At 37.0% G+C, this 24,262-nt stretch overlaps 1 protein-coding gene across 3 annotated transcripts; it reads left to right on the top strand.

Moving 5' to 3' along the window:
• Positions 1-1,017: 1,017 nt before the first annotated feature.
• Positions 1,018-23,630, top strand: rbbp8l (retinoblastoma binding protein 8-like). 3 transcript variants are annotated; one of them, XM_023273313.3, is made up of 14 exons: positions 1,018-1,209; positions 5,638-5,731; positions 7,896-7,938; positions 10,821-10,916; positions 13,048-13,160; positions 13,384-13,459; positions 14,871-15,055; positions 15,136-15,179; positions 15,731-15,810; positions 17,577-18,300; positions 18,902-18,998; positions 20,313-20,377; positions 20,719-20,863; positions 21,181-23,630. In XM_023273313.3, exons 2-14 carry the CDS (start codon positions 5,671-5,673, stop codon positions 21,240-21,242), a joined length of 1,791 nt encoding a protein of 596 aa, XP_023129081.2. In that variant the 5' UTR covers positions 1,018-1,209; positions 5,638-5,670; the 3' UTR covers positions 21,243-23,630. The 3 variants fall into 3 exon arrangements, with proteins under 3 accessions (XP_023129081.2, XP_023129072.2, XP_054869185.1); XM_023273304.3 differs by having other exon boundaries at positions 1,019-1,209; positions 14,868-15,055; XM_055013210.1 differs by lacking the exon at positions 1,018-1,209 and adding an exon at positions 5,362-5,541 and having other exon boundaries at positions 14,868-15,055.
• Positions 23,631-24,262: the final 632 nt, after the last annotated feature.

Genomic DNA, 24,262 nt, shown 5'->3' with positions numbered 1-24,262 from the left:
TTTGCCTCTCTGTGTTTTTATTTTAAATCTTTTTGTGATTATTTTTGTCACTTTGTTGTCATTTTGTGTCTCCATTATTTTAAGTCTCTTTGTGGTCATTTTGTGTGTTTTTGTGTTTCTTTGTGGTCATTGTCTGTCTTTTTCCGATCTCTTTGAGCCTCTTTGTGGTCATTTTCGTCTCTTTGTAGTCTTTTTGTGTTTTTTGTGAGTCTTTTTGAGCCTCTTTGTGGTCTTTTGTATCTTTTTTTTAGGTAATTTAAAGTCTCTTTGTGGTCTTTTTGTGTGTCTTTGTAGTCATTACTCTCATGAAATATTTCCATCCCTCTCTATCTGCTAATCTCAGTATCGGAACAGATGAACCAGATCTTACACTCATCCTGGTTTCTTTTAAAATCAGACATCATCTGCACATAAAAGTTACATAAATTTGAGATTCGTTTCTGGCCACGGTTTTCGAGAACCCTCAGCTAACTTTGCTACACTAATGAGTTCAGACAATAGAATCACGTGAGCTCATGTTGGTGCACTTAGAGGTGAAGAATCTTGTTGTGGAAGGAGGAAGTTTAACATCGTGTCTGGTTTCTGAGACAATCAACATGCCATCGCTATTGTTTGCCATTTGCCATCAAATTTAACGTCACCGCCTCCACCACACCCACGTGTCGAACGATTTAAAAACACCTGATTTATAGATTTAAAATCAGAACAACAAACACTCTGGTTATTATCACACTTGAGCTGTAAAGTTTTAAGGAAAACAGGGTCAAGAATCATGTAGAAATCACTGAAACTTCTCCCTCCAATGCACACTCACAGTCCTCTGTGTCGGGCAATTCAGTTTCCCAGTCCCTCTATCCACACAGGGCTTTATGGAACTGGTTTGTCCGGTTATGTGGGATTTCAGCAGAACAGGAATATCGAGGGAGAACTTGCCCGGGCCTCAGTGTTTGTGTTCCTCAAGGGGACGACTGCTCCGACCGGTTCTGTGGGGTGGAGAGCTGCGAGGGGAGGAGGGTGTTGGTGGCGGGGCGTTCTCCCTCGCCGGGCTCTCCGTTCTCAGCTCCCGTCTTGAACTCCATTCTCCTGAACCCGCTCGGCCCATCCAGGAGTTCTGCAGGGACCGGCGGTGGGAGGCCCCGGCCGGATGAGGGGAGTTTGTTGCCCAAGGACCAGGATAGAGCAGCTGACAGGTGTGGAGAGGAGCTGCAGGTATGTGTGGAGGCAAGCCTTCATGTTTGGATTTAAAGGGTCAGAGAGTGGAATTAATGCACATAATGTTGCTGTAGGACGTATTTACAACATGAACTCTATGCAAATGAGCACAAAGTTTAATGAGGTCACGATTAATCACAGCATTTATCTGCTTATAGTCTCAGTATGAGGACCATTGAAGCAGATGTTACAGGATTCTTTATAATGTGGGGTAAATCTGCTGCTGCTTGGATTTTAACAAAATATAGTCATTTGATCATATGACACAAACTTTCAAGTTAGATCAGACTTTAAGGATCTACTTATGAAATTACAATTAAAAATTTGGGCCATGTTTGGTGTATTTGTTATTATTTTGCGATTATTAGTGATTGAATTGTGTTGTTTTGCCTCTCACTGTTGTCTCACAGTTTTGATTTTGACTGTCTTTTTTAGTCATTATAGGTCTCTTTGTATTCATTTTGTTTCTTTTCATAGTTATTTTGTATATTTGTGTTCATTTTGCCTCTTAATTTGGTCGTTTGGAGTCTCACTGTGGTCATTTTGCGTAATTTTGTGGGGTTTTGTGTCTTAATTTGGTCGTTTTGTGTCTTCCTGTGGACATTTTGTGTTTCTTTGTAGTCATTTTGTGTTCATTTTGTGTCTCTTTATGGTTATTTTGTGTCCTTTCATGATCATTTTGTCTCTTTTGTGGTCATTTTGTGTCTTTTTTTAGTTATTTTGTATATTTCTGTATTCATTTTGCCACTTTTTTGATCATTTTGTGTCGTATTGTTACATATTGTGTGTCTCTGTGATCATTTTGTGTCTCTTTATCATCACTTTGAGTCTCTGTGGTCATTTTTAGTTTCTTTGTGGTCATTTTGTATTGCTTGGTGATTGTTTTATGTAACTGTGTTCATTTTGCTTCTTTATTTGGACATTTTGAGTCTCTTTGTGGTTGTTTTGTGTATCACTGGGATCATTGTGTGTCTTTTTGGTCATTTTAAGTCTTGTTGGAATTGGTGTGTGTCATTTAGCTGTTTATTGTGGTCATTTTGTGTCTCTTTGTGGTCATTCTGTGTCTCTTTGTGGTCATTTTTAGTCTCAGTGGTCATTTTGTGTTTATTTGTGGTCATTTTCATTTTCATTGTGGCCATTTTGTGTCTTTTGTGTCCATTTTGTGTCTCTTCATGGTCATTTTGTGTCTTTTGTGGTCATTTTTGGTTTGTTTGTGGTCATTTTTAGTCTCTTTGTGGCCATTTTGTGTCTTTTCTCATCATTTTGTGTCTCTTTATAGTCATTTTTAGTCTCTTTGTGGTAATTTTGTGTCTTTTGTGGTTATTTTGTGTCTCTTTATAGTAATTCTGTGTCTCTTCATGGTCATTTTATGTCTCTTTGCTCCATAGGCTTGTGTGTGATTTATTTATTGATCATTATTTGCACCAAGTCTGTTGTTTCTTGTTGTTCTTACATCTAAAATCAATCAGGTAGTTTGCTCAGCTCTGGCTATATTATCAATCCAACATCTGGATGAGCTGATATTGTGTGATTGAGCAACTCAGGTGTGGTTAAACAGCCAAGAGCTTCTGAAATGATGGGAGGAGACACGTATTTATGAGCTGTTTTTGTGACAAACTGTAGGTATTATATGAAAAAGCATGAATATGATCTTGATTTGCACCAAATTCATGACTTTTTGTGGCTGTAACAGCCCAAATAAAGAAGATAATTTGCTAGTCTCCAGTTATATTATTAACCCAACATCTGGATCAACTGGTTTTGTGCGATTGAGGTCTGAAGTTCCACTGATAATAATTTTAAGGAGCTCCAGGGAGGCTTAAAGTGACGCTGCATTGGGGGGAAATGTGTGTTATTGTGTTATCTTTGCATCTTTGTGTTCGCTCGTAAAGATGTTGTGTGTCAACAGCGGAAACAAGTGTGGTGCAGTTAGAGTTTGAGTTTAAGGGTGAGGATACTGGAAATACAAGGTAACCGCACAAATATTAAACTGTTCTAGTGTGTGTGTGTGTGTGTGTGTGTGTGTGTGTGTGTGTGTGTGTTTGTAGTGATCTGGAGATAGCAGCACATAAAGGCAGGCAGGTCTTTTCTTGCTCTGCTCCGGTGATGTGAACAGCCGCTCCGCTGACATATCCTGACATGTCGAAGGAGTCGAAGACGCGCTGATAAAAACACTCAATACTAGTCATTCACTGCGTGCGTTTGTGCCGCAAGTTTGTGCCGCAAGTGATCGTGTGTGTGTGTTTGTACAGTTGCACTGTGGGAATTTAACTCCTCTTTCTGAGGATAAAAACAATAAGTCCTCAGCAGGTAATCTGGGGTCATTCCAGAACTGGAGGACATTTTACGTCCCACGCATCAAATTTAAAATAATCCATGTACAAAATACTTAAACATGCAGTTTTTGTCTAAATGTACTTGTCCTCAGAGCAAATCTAAAAAATCTAAGAGAAAAGAACCAAAAAAGTCTGACGTTCCCCCTACAAAGCCATTTTTCTCCTTTTATACTTGTCTTTTGACTGTCGTTTATAAACACTGCCTGCAGTTCAGCCAACAAAACTTTTTCAGAATTTATATTAGGTGACTGTTGGTTGTAGCAGAGTCACTAATGGCTTCATGGTTGCAGTGAGGAGGGCAGAACTATTTGTTTTACAGAATCTGGTTAGGCTTCAATTGAAAAAAATCAGATAAAACAACATTAAATAATCAAAAACATTACAAAACAAACACAAAGAATTATCACACTGAACAGAGTTGGATAATAGACTCAAAGGGATGATGTTTATTATTATTATTATTATAATTATAATTATAATTATAATTATAATTATAATAATTATTATTATTATTATTATTATTATTATTATTATTATTATTATTATTATTATTATTATTATTATTATTATTATTATTGCTATGATTTTTCTATCAGATCTTATTCATGTAATTATTGTATTGGTCATTTAATTCTCTTTTGCCTTTAATTCATTTACACACCTATTTTATTTATTTACTATTATTAGTATTAGTATTATTATCTATTAGATGTTTTAACACAATTATTTTATTGTTCATTTTATTCTCTTTTATCCCATATATTTTACATATATATTTTATTTATTATCATCATTATTATTATTATTATTTTTATTGTCATCATCATCATCATCATCATTATTATTATCTATTAGATTTTTATGTAATATTTTATTGTTCTTTTAATTATCTTTTATCTTAAATTTAATTACATATGAATTTTCTTTCTTTATTATTATTTTCATTATCATTATTATTATTATTATCATCATCTATTAGATTTTTAACACAATTCTTCTCTTTTATCCTTTATTTTTTATCAATCATTTTTATTTCTTTACTATTACCATTATTATTGTTGTCATTATTATTATTTGATTTCTATGTATTTCATTTATTGTTAATTTTATTCTCTTTTACCTTTCATTTATGGATCTATTCTATTTATTTATTATTATTATTATTATTATTATTATTATTATTATTATTATTATTATTATTATTATTATTATTATTATTATTATTATTATTATTATTATTATTATTATTGTCTGATAGATTTTGATTACTAAATTATTTTATTGTTATTATTATTTTTTTATCCCTTGTCTTCTAGTTTTTTTTCACCCTACTTGTATGTGGCATTTTATTATTTTATTTGGTGTTGTTCTATTGATTTATTTTTAAAATCTTCTCCCAGATTTAACTCTTTTTCTACACTTTTACCTCTCTGGTCTTTCTATTTTTGTTTTTACTGACTGGTCTAATGTCTGTAAAGTACATTATAAACTTTGCTTTTAAAAGGTGCTCTATAAATAAAGTTATTGCTATTGTTATTATATTAATAGGCTAAAGCAGGGCTTGTTAAAAGGAATATACTTGAGGAAATACTGCCAGTAATTAAACCTTCATTCAGCCTTTCATAGGCTTATATTTTAGCTAATCCACCAGGTTCAGGCTGTAAATCGTGACGTTCATTGACAGAATGTCTACAATAGCTTTCTTTCTTTGTTCTAACTTCCACACAGTCTTCAAAAATGCTGCATCTGTGCTCGCATGCTCCAACTATCAAAGCTGTTTTTCATAAACCACCAACTGCAGACCTGCCGGACCGGTCCGACCGGCTCCAATCACCCTCGATATAACAACAAAAAATTTGCTGCTACATGTGAAGAGCAGCAAGCTGAGCAGCAGATCTTCAGACGCTGCTGCAGCCTTTAGGCTATAACGCCTCACTTCTGACTGATTCACTGTGTTTCCACTCTGAGCACCAACACGTTCTGACTTTTAAAGGTGTGTCCAGTTGAGCTTTTACTGGAGAATTAAAGGAAATAAATCCTTAAATCTATGAAAAATATGACAAAACGTTGTATTTCTTTTGTTGCACAGTCAGTTTGAGGCCTGAAGGCGACTGCAGCTGCGATGGAGTGTTTCAATGACCTTCTGCACAAGCTGAGGGAGGTTCACGAGCGGGAAGTGGAGGGTGAGTGGAAATGATTCAAAAATAAGATTTTTAAATGTTTTTTTTTTATTATTTAACAATTATTTAACCAGGTTAGTCCCACTGAGAACACAGATATCCTTTTCAAGGGAGACCTGGGCAAGAGGGCAGCAGCACAGTCACAATAAAAACAAAAAACAACAGATAAAACAAAGAAAAGCACTCAGAGAGCACAGCACTCCACCAAAGCTGTTCATTCCCCCATATGGCATTGTCAGAAATCAGCATTTTTTGTAGAAATGCAGCATTTGTTTATTAGTTGTTGATGATCAGAAATCACAGCCACATAGAATGTGGCCATTTAATATAGACGTACCAACAAACAAAATGACGTTGCACTGAGCACAGCCATGTGTTATGCATGTGTATATTATGTACAGACACCAAATCCCGTGACCAAAATATGTAGCGGGTGGCGGGAATTGATGGGACTCAGACACACCCCATAATTTAATCAATTGTTCCTTGTTGTATCATTTCCAACAGATTAGTCCCGATAAGTCAGCAGTGGTGGATTTGTAGGAGGATCATAATCATGTGATTGTCAGCAGGCAGCTGACGTAGTGTTCACTTGTTGTCATAGTTACAGTGACGCCGTGCCACTAACTCGCAATGATACAGAAATCTTTAACAAATCTATGGATCCAGACTACAAGCCACATCACTGCCAAAATCTAATCACCTGCTTCTTGTGTCATTTCTGACCTTCCTTGAAAATTTCATTCGAATCTGTTAGTCTGTTTTTGAGTAATGTTGTGCACAGACGGAATAACAGACTGACAGACAAACCAATGCAGATCGTCACATAACATAACAAGAAAAGCACTCAAAGAGCTCAGTACTCTGCCAAGGCTGCTAAGTCTATGTATCATTTCCAGCGGATGAATCTTTAATAAAAGATTCCCTTGCGCTGAGCACAGGCATGTATTATGCATGTGTACGTTTTGTATGGATAGCGAATTGTGTGACTTAAATATGTAGTGGGTGGCTGGAATTGATTGGACTCGGAAACACCCTTACAATTTTATTAATTGTTCCTTTTATCATTTCCGATGGATAAGTCTGGTCCATTTGTAGTAGGATCACAATCATGTGATCGTCAGCAGGCAGCTGACGTAGTGTTCACTTGTTGTCATAGTTACAGTGACGTCATGCCACTCTCTCGCAATGATACGTAAATCTTTAACAAATCCGTGGATCCCGACTATAAGCCGCATCACTGCAAAAATCTAATCACTTGGTCCTTGTGTTATTTCTGACCTTCCCTGAAAATTTCATCCAAATCCATTAGTCCGTTTTGGAGTAATGCTGTGCACAGACAAAGAGACGGAAGGACAAACGTACGCCAATCGTCACATAACTAACAATAAAATTAACATTAAAACTTGCTCACATATAACACTTGCACACAGACAAGGTAGACTGTAATGATTTCACCAAAGCTTTAAACTCATTCAGTGGAACAAGGGCTTGAAGTTGAAGTTTAGATAGTTATTTATTTCAAACATTAGGAAACATAAAGGCCTTCTTGGCCAGTTCAGATCAGACTTTGGAATGACAAATTGCAGAGTGTGCATAGATTGGAGATTGTGACTTCCATGTTTCCTTGTTAAAAGATGAGACAAATAGGAAGGAACGATACCCAGAATGGTTCTGTGAATAAACACTAATGGCTGAGACGTCGGCACTTAAAGGTGTCCGGTTAACTTTAGAGTAGAGCACACAGTGGTGAGTAAGGGGACCACATTTGATGATGAATGTCAGTGCAACATGGTACACACTATCCAGTATGCTAAGACAATTATTAGGAGCCTTTACATACAACACATCTCCATAGTCAATAATAGGCAAAAAGTTTTCTGTTTCACACAAAAAGAAAAGCAAGACTTGTTTCTGTAGTAAAATCCGAATAAGGGTTTCAATTTTTATACAATATACAGAATGTGCTCCTTAATTTAACAAGAATGATTTCATCTCAGCTCCTCCTGAGCAGCAGTTTTAAAGTTTAACAGCTTTAATGTGCAGTTGTCTGTTAGAAATTAGCGGCTGCACTGATTTTTTTCTTTTCACTACATTTGATAGTTTTCTACCAGCATTCCTTGTTGTTCTCCATGACTCGAGCCTGTCTTTATTTCTGTACTTCCAGGGTGGCAGGTGAAAGTCCAGGAGCTGTCGAACAAGAAGGGCTGGTGAGTGAGTTCCTGACATTCCTGACGTCTCCGGACAGCCGTGTTTAGACGAGACGTTCGAGTTTAGCGAGATAAAAGTTCATCCGGGGCAGGACTCAAGGATGGAAGGTGGAACTCCGGTCTTGCACTTGGAGCTGCTGTTTGTTCAGCTCATGTCGGAACAAGTCGCTCAGTCTGGAGCTGAGTCACCAAACTTTCAATTTTTCCTCAGAACTAAAGAAATGCTAAAGGAGAAGGGATTGTTTAACAGCCTTAATATGAGTTTTACAAGTTAATGCAGGAAAGTCTGAGTCAAGAGAAATCCCCCCATCGCCACTATGACATTGTTCCACTCAGCACGGCCTCATGATATTAACTTATTAACCCTTTAAACCCTGTAGCAGGTTGTTAAAACACAATGTGCCGCCATTTTCAAAGCTTGCTGAGTACAAAACATTCAGCAAAGTTTCCATCTGGTGCTACAATGATCAGAGCTCTGAGCAGGATTTCAGGTTATCTAGATAACTACAGGTTTAACTATGAGTTTTCCCGACTACAACGATGGTTAATCTTTTACCGGCTACATCACCATGGTAACTCATGCTGACTGTCTAATCTGTTCTAGGGCAGCTTATTTTAAAGATAACAGATCAGAAGGCTGAATTGTGAAGCGAGACTAATGTGTTAGCATGTTTGTTGAACTTCAAATTTTTAGTTTTCCATGTCAGAGTCTCTGTTTTAAGCCGATAAATCTCCATGGTAATTGATGCTGCAGATGTAATCTGGAGTTTTGAACTTTAATAGGCTATAAGAAGCGTCTCCCTTTAACCACTGGTTTCCTGATGATTCTCTAGGAGTGATACAGATTCTATTGATCTGTACATCACTAAAACCACTGAATGAAGTTACAGTATCACATACTGTATGCATCGTGTCGCCATGGCAGCCTGAGTTAGTGATGCAGAAATAGCGTAAATATTTCTTTATGTTTGGTCCGTTTACTCCAGCTGATCTGATTATAACAGAGAATATTCAGTCAGCAACATTAATTTCACTTTGATTTGGTGAAAAATTCCTTAATTACGGGACAGTGTCAGATCTAAATGCACTTCAATGCGATATTAAGTTTAAATATATAAAATATAACAGCTTTAATGTGCAGCTGTCAGTTAGAAATAAGTGCCTGCACTGATTTATTTTATTTTTTTCACTACTTTTGCTAGTTTTCTACCAGCATTCTTTGTGGTTCTCCATTAAAAGCCTGACTGATATGAGGATTGAAGGGCGATATTTCTTTAAAGTCTTTAAAAAGGACTAATAATCAATCAAAATATATATATTTATAAAAGCAAAATACACAATAAAACATAAACAATGTATCGACTAAACAGACTGGACTGCCCATCCCAGATATAATATACGTGCACATGGAAACAACAAACCTACGTGGCATGAAAAGCCAAAGAAAAGAGGTGGGTTTTAAGAAAGGTTTTAAAATTAGACAGTTAGGAGGCCTGTCTGATGTGCTGTGGCAGCTCATTCCAAAGTTTTGGAGCTGCAACAGAAAACATTTGATCCCCTCTGAGCTTCAGCCTTGTTTTGGGCACCCTGAGGAGCAGCTGGTCAGCTGACCTGAGAGATCGGCTCGGTATATAGGGGTGTAGAGGCTCAGAGAGGTATGGTGGGGCAAGACCATTTAAAGATTTAAAAACAACAAAAAGAATTTTAAAATGAATTCTAAAATGGATGGGCAGCCAGTGGAGTGAAGCTAAAATCGGTGAAATGTGCTCAAATTTTGTTGTGCCAGTTAAAAGACATGCAGCGGCGTTTTGAACTAACTGGAGACCAACGATGGAGGACCCACAAACCCCCATATGAAGAGATTACTAGCGATAGGTTTGGTGTACTGTGCCAAGGAACCCAGATCAATTGGGGGGGGTCACAGAGGTGCCACCAAAGACCATCACTTCAGTCTTTTTCTCATTAGAATTGAGAAAGTTTAGAGACACCCAGGCCTTGAGGTCATCCAACAAATTTAACAGTGGCATAAGGGAAAATTAATCAGTCTTTTTGAGGGGGACATAGATCTGGAGCAGTGGAGGAGGTCTGTATGAATACAGAGTGGTTTTTATAAAATCTTCACTTTAGAAGCTGTTTAAATGAGCTAACATGCTCGTTGGCCTGTAAATGAGAGGCTCAAATGTGAAAGGAAAAGGTCCGTTTCATAAAATACCTGTATTAATGTGGACGGTGTTTCAGATGCTGGTTCCTCTGAAGGTTCCTGTTTCCTGGTGAAATTTCTGTAACAGTGAAAACAAACCTTAAGATTTGGAAATGCACCAATTTCCAGCCACAAATTGCACCAAATCCCTGCTTCTCTCATGTAGAAAACACTCCAATTCATCCCAGTGTGCGTGAGAAAGTACACCATCTGAGACTGTAGATTCGGCTGCAATGAAATGTGCGTCATCCTAATATATAGTTACTGTTTGTCCTCGAGGTCTATTGAATGTCTGGAGGAAAGTTGCTATGGACATTCACTCAAGTTCTGCAGTTACATACAGTTTTGAGGTACTTAGACATATTGTTTAGAGGAAATTATCAAACATTTTATAAAGCAGTTAAAAATTATGTCACAGCCAGCATTAATGTGCAGTTTATGTCGTGATGCATCGATATTAATCCAACAAGAGTAATGCAACTTTAACACGAGCCATTCTGCACAAAGTTTTAAATATTCTGTCACTTTATAGGCACTTTTAGATCAAACTCTATGCTTTTACTGAAGTAAAACATTAAATACGAGACATTTTTTAGACTATATCAACTCCTACGAAACTAAAAGAAACCAAAATATGTCTTAAGATCCTTTTGTAATCCAACTATGTTGCATTTTCTTCCAGCGATACAAAGCGAATGGAGGAGCTGTTCACCAGAAACCAGCAGATGAAAGAGCAGCAGAGATTGCTCACCGAGAACATCAAGACTCTGGAGAACAGGTACCGACGCTACGTTCTGCTTTCTCTCAAATTATAAACCACCAGAAAAAGAGGAAGGAACCTGTTCAAACTTTTGTTTTGTGCTTTGTGAGGAAACTGAGCTAGAAAACATGCAGAGATGGATTTGAAAAAAGGGTTTTATTTTAGTGAAAAAGTGAAAAGCGAGTTCTGGACCCAAACAAGCAGAACTAAAATAGGGTTATTATGATGACAAAGGCTCCGTAAAACAACTGCACCAACCATTCAAAACTCATACTTGACCACACAAACTACTTAAAGGAAGGCCTATGCATCCTGGTTGATCAGATCAAATTAACACAACAGGAGAAACATAAAACACCAACAACTAAACTAACTACAAAAACAACAAAACCGCACAGTTGGCCTTCTTCATCAGAGCAATAATATTTTTTAAAAATCTAATTATATCCAAATACCCAGCCTAAGTCAGATGAAATATGTAATATTTAAATCCAATAATCCCTGCCCCCCCAGACGTGGCAGGTATTTGGTTTAGTCCGACAGGCAGCTCTGGTATAAAAACCTGGAGCTTCATCGAGACCAACTTTTGGCAAAATCCAACCAGATGAGTCCAGCAGCAGAAGCCTGGATCCTCCAGCATTGGTAAAACTAAAAACTAGTACAACTTAGCATGATGTAGAACCTAAAGATGTTAACTAAACGTTCCAAATACACAAATATCACATTAGACAATCTCAGAAGACATTCTGTCTTCTGAGGTCTTGATAACATCTTGAAAACATTTTCTAAGTGTTGGTTTGCTCTTCTTTTGTTATCACTGAACATAATCTGACAACATCCTCCAATTATCTTCTGAATGTTCCAGATAAAGCGTTTAACCCCAAAGGAACATTATGTGAAAGGACAAATATTTTTTAAACGTAACTTGAATGTCAGATTAAAATGTTTAGAATGTTATTAGAATTTCTAGGGTAGCGATAGCCAATGTTGTGGAGAGTAACACAACTTTGTTTGAAAACAGAACGTTCTGGATCAAGAAACCCAATGATTTGAGAGATAAGTAAAGGAAGAAGGTCTAAAACATCATTAATATACAGATCTGTGAACTCCTCGCTGCATTGGACTACATATTTAACATTACTGTGTTTGGGTGTAAGAGACAGAAGACAGATGGTTTTAGATAGAAACCAAGGGATCATCAAACTAGAACAACTATCTTTAAACTAAGGAGAGGGTCTCCAACACCACTTTTCAGGTACTTATAATGCAGTCTTTAGGTGCAATACTATTCAAAAGTTTGGAGTCACTAAGAAATGTCCTTATTTTTGAAAGAAAAGCAAGTTTATTTTCAATGAAGATGACATTAAAAGAATCAGAAATACAGTCAGACATTGTTAATGTGGTAAATGACTATTCTAGCTGGAAACAGCTGATTTTTAATGGAATATCTCCATAGAGGTACAGAGGAACATTTCCAGCAACCATCACTCCTGTGTTCTAATGTTACATTGTGTTAGCTAATGGTGTTGAAAGGCTAATTGATGATTAGAAAACCCTTGTGCAGTTATGTTAGCACATGGATAAAAGTGTGAGTTTTCATGGAAAACATGAAATTGTCTGGGTGAACGGTAGTGTACCTCCCCAGACAGTTTCACCAACCTTAACACCTTCAGTCGTCCCTCACCTGGCAGTCTCACAATGACACACCTGAAGTTAAGATGTGAGTCTTTGGTCTTTAATGACCCGTGTCATTGGAGGACGACTATAAATACCTGAGATTCCCCTTCAGGCAGGTGGAACCGAAGGAAGATCGCAGATGGGAGTCTTCAAGAATCAAAATGAGGAGTGCAGTTGTGTTTTACTAAAGCTCTTTATAAGAACCACTTCAAGTAAAATGGAAATTAAAGCCGCCATCAGCTGCTGGTGCTACCAAACCAAGCCATGATGCTGCCCCAACAGTCCAGAGCGTATTTACATTTACAATTCAATTTTTCTTTTTTAAGAGAAAATTTTCATTAAAAATGGTCTTTTGTTATGGTTAAATGTTCCTCTAACTTCACAGGATGTTTTATTTTTTATTGTTGTTCAGAAGACAGTGAATATTCCAGAATGTTTTGGATGTTTCTGATGGTATGTGGTTTTTCTGTAGGCTGAGGGCGGGGCTGTGCGACAGATGTACAGTAACTCAGGAGGTGGCCAAGAGAAGGCAGCAGGAATTCGAGGCCTCACAGATCCAGGGCCTCCACCACATCTCTCTACTCGGTATTCACCTTACGTCTGCATTTCTGATTCATTAACACATCCATCTCAATGTTTCTTACAGGGTCTGCATCCCTATTAGAATTAACTCCCTAATTTCTTTGCTTTTTTGGCATTTGATTGTTTTATCATCCATGTTTTCTTTTGGTTTTTACTAAAAAATACAAAAAATTACCAATAAAACTAGGGATGTGTCCTGATTTGTAGATTGTGTTTTTTGTTGCAGTGGGAGAATTGAACAACCTGCGAAAGGAGAACAAAAGGCTGAGAGATGAGATCAGGACTTTAAAAGCAGCACTTGAGTGAGTATTTTACATTTGGTTATAAGGAATAAAGAGTTGACTTTGAGGAGCCTTTGAGCATCTTTTTTTTCTTCTAATTTTAAGAGTAATAATTGTTATTAAAGGATTTCTCATGGTAGTTCTCAATGAGGCACAAATATGAATTGTATTTATTCTTTGCTTGTATAGCATATAGTTGCATTTTAACTTTTAGAGTAGTTTTTCATGCCTTTTACAATCAAAAGTTTACTACGTACACTTGTGGACCATGTATGTCAGAGCAGTCTTGAGTGTCCAATCAGTCTTTTAACTCTGAATTTTCACATGAATCTTTGTCCCAAACAACAATCATACATTTTGGTTCTTTCGTAGATTTATTAAAGGTTTTCTGCACACATGACAAAATCTGGTGGATCAAAAATACAGCAATGCTAATACTTTGTTAAATGACCGTCTTCACCTCAACTAGGTGCTTTTGATTTCCGTCCAAAATCTTCTGGTTGCATCTTCTCTGGACAAAATTGGTTCAGTTCAACTAAATTTGTTGTCTTTCTGACAGGTTCTTGATGGGTTTAAGCCTTAAACCCATCAAGAACCTGTGTTGAAGAAACAAATCCGTGTTTGAAAGACAATAAACTTAGTTAAACTACAACAAATCTCTCATGAGGAGTCAAAGATAAACCAGAAACATGTAGACGGAAACCAAAAGAACTGGACTGAGGTGAAAATGGCCAAAGGATGTTTAACCAAATATTAGAATTGCTGTATGTATATTTTTGACCCAGCAGAATTTTTCATATTTCCAGAAAACCTTTAATAAATCCATGAAGAACCAAAATGTACGATTGTTATTTGTTTCAGTGATTCCATTATAGGAAATTCATAGTTATAGGAGTCTTAGGAAAGTCAAGACTGCCATGATATACACTACCGTTCAAAAGTTTGGGGTCAGCTAGACAATTCCATGTTTTCCATGAAAACTCTCACTTTTATTCATGTGCTAACATAACTGCACAAGGGTTTTCTAATCATCAGTTAGCCTTTCAACACCATTAGCTAACACAATGTAGCATTAGAACACAGGAGTGATGGTTGCTGGAAATGTTCCTCTGTACCTCTATGGAGATATTCCATTAAAAATCAGCTGTTTCCAGCTAGAATAGTCATTTACCACATTAACAATGTCTACACTGGATTTATCATCCATTTAATGTGATCCTCATTGAAAAAAAAACTGCTTTTCTTTCAAAAATGAGGACATTTCTAAGTGACCCCACACTTTTGAATGGTAGTATACATGGTCTTTACAAGTGGATGTAAACTTTGATTGACTACTCTGTGTCCATATGTTTTGCCTTCAGGACCAAATCCATAACATCTACCAATCTAAAAACAGTTTCTCACACATGTAATACAATGTGTTATTTAGCAGAGGTCCCAGCAATCAGTCCTCCAGCAGCAGCGCTTCAGAGGTCAAACCAAACAGCTCTCCTGAACATTCTCCGTCATCCTCCGGACCAGTGGCCCTCATCACTAATCCAGCGACCAGCAGAGCCGGAAACCAGCCAGCAGATGGTGATGTTGCAGTGAAAACGGAGATGGAACAAAGAAGTGAAGGTGAGGAAGAAGAGTTTGGTTGCTTGTTTATTGGCTGTGATGCTTGTTTTCTTACTGCATTTCTGGATTTGATCAAACAGAAACTGAGCAGAAGCAGCAGAGAGGAACCAACCGAAGCCATTTGGTGAGTTTGGACATCAGATTACTCCCAAATACATGAACATTTAAATGCATTTTTAAAAATATTTTCCCTGGTGCATGTGCATATCAAACACACTCTCATTTTATGTTTAATGCTTCTGTGAACTTTCTTGCTGAGGTTTAGGATAAAACTGCAGATTGTTGCCTGCAAGATGCATTTAGGATCATATTGCATGATATACAAAGAAAAATTAAATAAAAAGTTGTTTTAAAATACATTATAAAAATAAAATGAATGCACTTTATTAAAAAAAAGCACTTTGTATTTTAAAAAAAATATTAAAAAATAGATATCCTGAGAAGTAAATTGCACATATTCTGTGGTGTACAGATGTTATATTGCACATGTTGATTCTAGAACAGAACTGAAATCACCACAGTAATATGAAGTGTCTGTTCTTTGTGCTAAGCTAAGCAAAGCAGCTTGAAGAATGGTTTCCTTTAAAAGATCAAATTATTTTCCATTTATTTGACAAAACAGCCACAAGTGTGTTAATTTTTGTGTTTTTGTCCTGATTCTGTCCACTCACTCAGGAGTCCTACAAGCCTCATCCACTCTCGCCTCTCGGTTTACCGCCCTGGAAGGTGGAACACAACACGACCCGAGACAGGAGGTGAGACTGAACAAAAAACTGCAAAACTGACCAAGTAATAGGTGCATCGAACAAATCAGTGACTCTGTGCACTGAAAAAGATTTTTCAAAATAACTATTTCTGCATCCAAATGCAGCTTTGATCCCTCAAACCACCAACAAATCCAGATGTTAGCAAAGACTTGACATGCAAATAATTACAAAACCAACCTGCTTTCACCTAAAAGACCAAAATTAAAGGGTGCATGTCTCAGCATGACCTAGGAAAACTCGTCTTCAGTGGTTTACAGGTGTCTCTAAGAAGTTAATGAGTCAGAGATCTCTTCAGGTTTAAGGCTGTTGTTGGTTCACATCCATGAACCAATGGAACAATGGTTCATGTGAAGGTTTGGGATGTAGGACAGAATGGGGTAAGATGAGTTGTTTTTTTACTTGTGGCATCATTACAGTGGAGGCCTGACAGTAATGTGTGAAAATAAAACATGTACATATTCTTCAGGATGTGGAGCATCCCTGGGAATAATTGGTTTGGATCTAAAATAAACTGTTTTAAAAATATGACTTTCCAAAAAAAGTGTTTTATTGTCTCAACTTGGGTCAAATTGAGCCTTTGGAGAAACTGTCGTGGTAAATTGTGCCATCAATTATGTTGAAGTTAAACTGAACCTTTTATAATGAAAGATCTGTCTCCATTTCTTCATCCAAGACCTGGTGGGCAGATCCTGTTCTCTTGTGTCCTGTTCTGGTTACTCATCGTTTTTTGGTCCATGAATCTATATAACCCTTAGATTCATAAGTGGTTCAAAAATGACCCAGTGAGGTTGTTCTCTTGTAATATCTTTGTAATGAAAAGTTTTTATCTTTTCATATTCCGGGTATTCCTCAAAAAACATATTTTTGATATCATTCCATTTAAATTTTTAAGTTACCTTTTATAATTTTTAACAAATCACAACATTTTTATTACTACCCCAAGCTTCCATAAGTGTGTCAAGAATGACCCGCATGCATTTCCCATAGAATCTCAGAAACCTGTGATTCTTATTAGTTGTGGCTGTCAGGAATATATTTACTGTGGACCAGACATGCTATGTCAGAAGTGTCATTGATAAGGAAGATTGTTATATACGAAGAGCAGCAACAGCTGGAGGAAAAGAGTGGAAATATGTCAACAAAATGGACGTTGACATTCTTCTATTGCTGTTCTGTGTAATATTCTTCTTTTCCATTTATCAAAATGTACAAAATCTGTTATGAAGTGAAAAATAATACATATTTCAAACATGAAATTAATCTTTTGTGGACCAAAATAGAATAAAAACAGATAATACAAATGATTTTTCTTAACCAAAATGACAAACACGGCATAAAAACACACTGATTCTTACACGAGTCATTTTTGACCAACTTATGGAAGACTGTATGGTCCAGTCACTTGCATTTAAGGGTTAGAGTCATTCTGTCGATCTTCATCTGCCACCTGACATATGGACTTCTCATTCTTCACCCTCTCCAAATCCTTTAGAGAAGCTGAAGCTCCGTCTGTCTTCCACTGGCCTCAGCATCAAAATTTCTCCTCATTCTGATTATAAAATGTAAAAATACAATGTAGAATTACAGTAATTATTTACCAATAATCATTGATGGCCTCTATGATTTGTGATTTGAAAACAACGATTACTCAAAAATGCAAATGATACTGAGTTTCAGGTTTGATACTGTCGAGAATCCTGAATGCAGACCCACCCAGCACTGACCTCTATGAACTTCTGCTCCTCACCTTTTAGATCTCAAGGTGTTGAAGTTCTGGACCAGCACTCCTCCATCCCTCCTCCAGCTCACCTTAAGACCTCTTCCTCCTCCTCCTCCCCCTCCTCATCCCCTGGTAGAGATGTGAAGCCCAGCAGACATGTTCTTCATGCTCCGGTTCCCTGCCGTCCTCAACCCACCAAGAGCTCCTCGGGTTCCCACCCCTGGCCATTTTCTGACTCCTCCGACTGGGTCAACGTGGCGGCTGCAGGAACCAACCCGCTGATTCAAACGTGTCCGAAACTAAACTTTCCTCGCTTCCCCAACCTGATCCCCACCAGCCAACAGGCCAGCCTTCGACGGCCGGGTTTCGGTTCCCCCTGGCAGAAGCAAAGTGCCTCTCAGCCCCCAAACAAAGAGCCGACGGTGGTGTTCAGGTTGAGGGAGTTGACTGATTTTGCGGAGAGTCAAACTAAACCTCCGGTGAAGAAGGAGACACCACCTTTGAAGATCGAGAGGGTCTCTGGAGAAGCATTCGATGGACCACTGGACCTGTCCGACCGAGGGAAATCCAAATCCAGCAAGACAACGAGAGAGGATTCACCATTAGCCCTACAAAGTGGATCAAAACTGCAGAAGAGTCCTGACAAGGATGTAAATCCACCAGTATCATCTCCTTCACCTGCTGTCCTGTCTTCATCCTCCTGTACAACGCCGATTAAACAGCAAGAAGAAGAGCCGACCAGCGACCACAACCACAAGGTATGCCTTTCAGCAACAAAAAAGAGCCCATGTTGTGCTTTTTTGGGGTTGTTTTCTTTTCTTGAAATTAGGAATTGAGCTGCATTTTGGAGCAGTGACAGATCTATAAACTTACAAAGTCCATAGTGAAAGGACTTGTCTTCCACTCGGAAACACCTCGTTTGAAGCCCAGGCTTTTACTTCCTGCACTTATCAGCATCATCATGTACCTCATTTGCATAACTCCTGCTGAACGGCTAATTTGACCTTGAATAATGAGCAGCTTCATCTTCATTTCCTCATAAAGGAAAGTTCTATTTTTACAGCAGCGACGGGGATAGTTTGAACATTTAAGGAATATTCATAATCCACAGCTACGAATGTGCTGATACTGCACCAAAATGAAGTATTATAGTCTTTTGGTATAAAACCAACGTTAGCTGGCTTTAGTTGGACCAGCTGACCAATCAGAGTACACTGGGCTTTTCAGGAACGCTTCAGTCAGATTACTGTATAGTATGAGAAAAATAAAGTAATTTTTGAACATTAAAATGTGCAAAGATGCTCTACTAGACCCCCCAAAATGAAATTAACGTATGGTATAATGTTGCTGTCACTGCAGATGGCCAAAGAGCAGGAGCAGAATGAGGAGGTAAACGGAAAAACAGACCAAAGCAATGGGAAGAAGGTGCCCGTCCTGACGATATCATTACGTCCAGGTAAAGAACTTGTGTTAGCAGATTCATCGCCATCCTAAATCTCAAAATACTGCAAAAAAGTCTTTGTGTTTTGGGAAAAAAGTTGTCATAACAATAAAAACATTTAGACTTTATTGCAATTCGGTTAAATGTTGCTTTATTTTAAATAGAAATGCAGCTTATAGAACAGGGATGTCAAACTCATTTTAGTTCAGGGGCCACATTCAGACCAGTTTGATCTCAAGTGGGTCGGACCAGTAAAATCACAGCATAATAACCTATAAATTATCACAACTCCAAATTTCCTTTGTTTTAGTGCAAAAATGTTCACATTTAAGGAATTATATTTTTTACAAAACATCATGAACAACCTGAAATTTCTTCAGAAAAATAAATTCAATTCAATTCAACATCATGCCTCAGTTTATCATTTACACATTACAACTTCCAGATCACAGAGTGTCTACAAAGAGAAAAAACATTTATTCACAGGTATTTTTAACCGAATGATATAGCATTTTACAGAGACAACAAAAACAACAATAACACAACAATAAGACAAAATATGACAAAAATGAGATGCAAAACAACAAAATTGAGACAAACAACAAGAAATAAAACAAAAAAGAGACAAAAAATTAGACAAAACTTTTAAAGTGACAATAAAATGGACAAAAACGAGACAAAATTACACAAATGACACAAATGAGACAAAAAGTAGACAAACAACAAGCTAGACAAAAAGAAAACACAAAATGACAAAAGCAACAGCACAATGAGTAAAGCAAAACATAAGAAGCAAAGTGACAAAAAATGAGACAAACGACATGAAACAAAACAAAAAAGCTCAAAAGATTACACAAAAAAGTTACAAAGCAACAAAAAATGGACAAAAACCAGACAAAAAATTACAGAAATGACACAAACGTGACAAAAAAGGGCAAAAAAGAAACAAAACGACAAAAACAGACAAAAAAAACCACAAGCGAGACTAAAAGGAAACACAAAATGACAAAAACATGAGACTAACGACAAAAGTCAGATAAAAAAGACAAAAAAACAACAAAAACAAGACAAAATATTCCAAAAATGAACAATCTAATATTTTACTTTATGATCAAAACAACTTGTCATGGTCAGGAAATTATTTAAATTTATAGTTTTACAAATTTACAATTTGCAGTTCATGTCTTCTCTGTAATTTTTACACTTTACAAAGTCGTCCTGCGGGGCCAGATTCGACCCTCTGGTGGGCCGGCTTTGGCCCGCAGACCACATGTTTGACACCCCTGTTATAGAATAATAACATTTCTTTGTGTCGTGTTTTTATTACAGTAGTCGTGCTGGAGACTCTGAATTCTGCTCTGCAGAAGCAGGAATCTTTATCATCGAATGGGAAGGTAACAAAGCAAATACAGTGAAGGAGCATCAACCCGTTCAATATCAGCATTTTATTTTATTTTGTGTTTGTTTTGTAATGTTTTTGATCAGTTAACATTATTTTTTTTATCTGATTTTGAATTTTCAGATATATTTCTGGATAGTTTTATATAATTTACCTTTATAAGTGTAGGATTTTAACATTTCTTTTAAGTGATCTGATTTATTAAAGGCTCTTTTTTGGGGGACTTTTATAGTTTGTGCAGTTATAAATCCACAATTGGGATGTTTGCCATCTTATGTTTAATTCGTGCTGATAGTTTATTTTCATTTTCATTGTGCTTTCTCTGCCTCCTCACAGTCGTCATCACCAGAGGACGAACCGGAGACCAACTCCGATGATCAGGACGAAAACGAGAGCAGTTCAGGGCGAGAAAGTAGCCGAGGCTGCAAGAGGAAGAGGACGTCGGTGGAGACAGAAACCGACAGAGACTCCGACTCTGGCAGTGAGTATTTCTGGGAGTTTTCACTTCATCTTCTTCATTTTGTTCTTCAGGTCTTAAATATGACCTTCCAATCAAGTCATGTCTCTGAAGCTTCATGCATTAACACTCTGTTCTCTCAGTGGTGCATGTTTATTTAAATTTCTGGAGATACACAGTGTTTAACAAATGTATTTATTTACTTCATTTACCAAAACAGGACAAATTTGTAAAATAACGGTACATTATTCAAAATAATTGTATATTTTACAGTGTGAATGTGCTTTCTTTTGCACCAAAAAGAGAAAGAAATTCTTAATTTTCTTTTTTTTTTCTTGCAGACAGGAATCAGGACGGGAAAATCAAGATCACGGTGAGAAACGAGGAGAAGAGCTCGAGCTAGGAGACGATGATTCCCATAAAGCTGTAATAACTGATCAATCAGCTGTAAACACAGCATAAAACATCACATAAAGTTAATACAGCTGGAAGTTACTCACCCAGCAGACAAGAAGCAGCATTTGCATTAATTCTGACTCATGTTTCTGTCTATCTGCTGAAAATAAGCCAGATATTCACTTTGTTTTTAGCTCTGTTTTGTTCTCCACCAGTTTCCTTTAATGCTCCATTAAGCTTACATTTATAGGAACCAAAATGGTAAAGATGTGAGCTGTGAAATCAATCAATGGATGCTGGAAAAAAACAAATCTGTTGAAGTTTAATATGTAATTTGATCAAAAGTTGATATAAAAACATCGATCAGAGCAACTTTAGTTCTTAAAAACCTTATTTGAGAGGTCGCTATTGAGCTGGAAAGTGATTTTAGTGATTAAATTTCAAGTTTGCATTTCAACTGTCCTCATCTGACATGTTTCCTTTGTGGTTTTTTGCTTACATTTCTGTTCATACAGCTGTTTAAACTGAATTTAGGGCTGTATTTTATGTAAATTTAAAAAAAAAAAAAAAAAAAAAGTTAAAGGCCAGAATTTTAGAAAACGTTTTTTAAAAATATCCCTAAACCTGCATTTACTGATGTTTGGCTATTTGGGGACAGAAAACACAAACTTGAACAGTTTCCTTTTACACATTCAGCAGCAACGGAGCAAAAAATAGCATTGATTTGCATTAATTTATGAAAGCTGTGGCATGTAAAACCAAAACAACGAGCTAAAGATGCAAAAAAAAGTCTCCGGGGAATTGCAGTTGATGATATATAAAAGTTTGTTCTAAGGAACAACTCATTTTGCAATACAAATAGCCTTTTTAATCAGTTTTTACATGAAAATATGAAGTACAGCAGCTTTAATATGCATATATTGATGAGATTTTAAAGAGGTTTTCACAGTGAACATTTAAAATAAAGGTAGATTCCACATACGGGATGAAACAGAAGTCAAAAAAAAAGCCACAACTATTAAACTCAGGTTCAATTAAGACAAGAGATGCCTTTTGTTTTACTTCCTCAAAGCTTCCCGGTGAAGAGCAGTTATTTTTGGAGGCCTCTGTGTTCTGCTTGGTTGTATTTTAGTCATCCTCGTGTTCAGCTCTTGCGATTTCGGCAGATTTTCAGGTTAACAACGTTTGCAATGTCTGATTTCACATGAACCAGAGGCGTTTGCCACGTAAACATCACATTAGTGTCGATTATTAGGAGGCACAAAGTCAATTTTCATCTAGTCCCTGAAGCCAAAACTACAGTAAAATGAAATTAATGACCATTTTAACATCTCCAAATGCTCGACCTTTGCCGGGGCTCACTGTTGTGGACGTTACTGTGAGTGTTAACACATTCTGTCGAGCTGCAGGGTGGAGAAACCAGCTCAGAAATTCACACATTTTGCAACACCATCAGTCTGTTTTTTGTTTTTTTTTTTAATCAAACTGCAGCTCTGAACAGCAGCCAAACTGAAGACGAGTACAACATCTCAGAGTCTTCATGTAGATAATACATTTATCAGATTTAACTGCTCTGTCCAGTGCATTCTCAGGTGTTGATCAGTCAGAACTGTTTCCAGTCCCTCTGCAACAGTTAAACCCCTCTCAACTTCTCATCTGCTGGTTAACATTTACAGACATTTTCTGTTTAAAAGCCGAAAAAGTGCAACTTTTCCTGGCACCGCTGCTGGTTATTTTTTACTACAGCAACACCTCCCTCCTCCCCGTTTTAGTCGTCATACGCGGCCGGCAAAGAAAGACGGAAAAGAAAAAACATGTTCCTCTTCCTCTTTTTTCAGAATGTACACATTTGTGCAAGTATTAACTTTCCACTCTCAGCTGTGACAAATGGGTGAATCGAGGCAACAAAATGCAGAGAGAAAGTCCGTTAAATGTGTAAAATAACTATAGATGCGCTTATAAATAAGTAGAATCAGAATGTGAGATTCCTTCAAATTCTTCATTTCTTTTGTGCACTTTTTTTTTTTTTTTTTTTTTAATTTTCCTGTGCGTAAAACATCCCAGCCCCATCCTGTGCTCCCCTAATGCTGTTCTATTGATCTGTACTGTTTCTATTATGCCTCTCTGGTACCATTATATTCCATTAATGGTATAATATAGATATAAGTCCAGTACTTTGTCAATGGTCAGAGGACAAAGCGACCTTTTCCATGTCATTTAAATAAAATGTGTGCTACTGTAAGTGCTTCAACTTCCACAGAAGGCTCATCTGTCAAGCTAAATACTGCTCTGTTGTGTTTTTTAAGAATACTAAAGCACTCTCTCTCTTTTTTAGAAATTCTTCTATAAATGCACTGTTTTCTGACGCTGAAATAAATTTCTGTTCTTCAGTGATGCCTCCGTCTGATTCATCTCTTGTGTTTTGTAGTGTAACCAGTTCACTGAAGGCCTCTCATAGGCTGAACAATGATGAGTGTTCTGGGAAACAGAAGCAACATCACGGCTGACGCTGTGTTCAGGACATTATGCAAAACAGTTGTGGTGAGTTGATCAACCAGAGCTGAGCGGTTGAACATTTGTCACGATGCCGTTTTAGGAAACCAGCTCCTGTAAAAGTATCCAGTTAAGACATTAAAGCTTCAGTCATGTGACCGAGTCGAACGTCTGAAACACACCGAAGCATTTCGTCAACTCTGTCCAAGAAATCGAAGGTTTGTCCAAGCTTGCAGGTTGCGTTTCACCAACAGGAAATGACTGATGGAAATTTAAACACTTCCAAAGTGAAATGACCTCTTGCTTCCCTTTTCTCTTATGATGTCCATTTTAATGTGAACTGAAACTATCTCCCCTTGAGAACCAAAACTAAAGATGTTTTAGAACAAGTTCCTCAACAGTGATCATTTTCCCATTAAACTTTAAACTTAAGGATGTCCCAATCAAGTCAATATATTTATTTATTTATTTATTTTTATTAATCTTTTTTGTGGAAAAACAATAATGATACAGAGAAAAAAAGAGGTTATACAT

Source organism: Amphiprion ocellaris, chromosome 8 (genome assembly GCF_022539595.1).
Source record: "Amphiprion ocellaris isolate individual 3 ecotype Okinawa chromosome 8, ASM2253959v1, whole genome shotgun sequence".
In the NCBI taxonomy this organism is placed as follows: domain Eukaryota; kingdom Metazoa; phylum Chordata; class Actinopteri; family Pomacentridae; genus Amphiprion; species Amphiprion ocellaris.
Note: the sequence above shows the minus strand (reverse complement) of the source record. Positions and strands in the feature narration are given on the sequence as shown.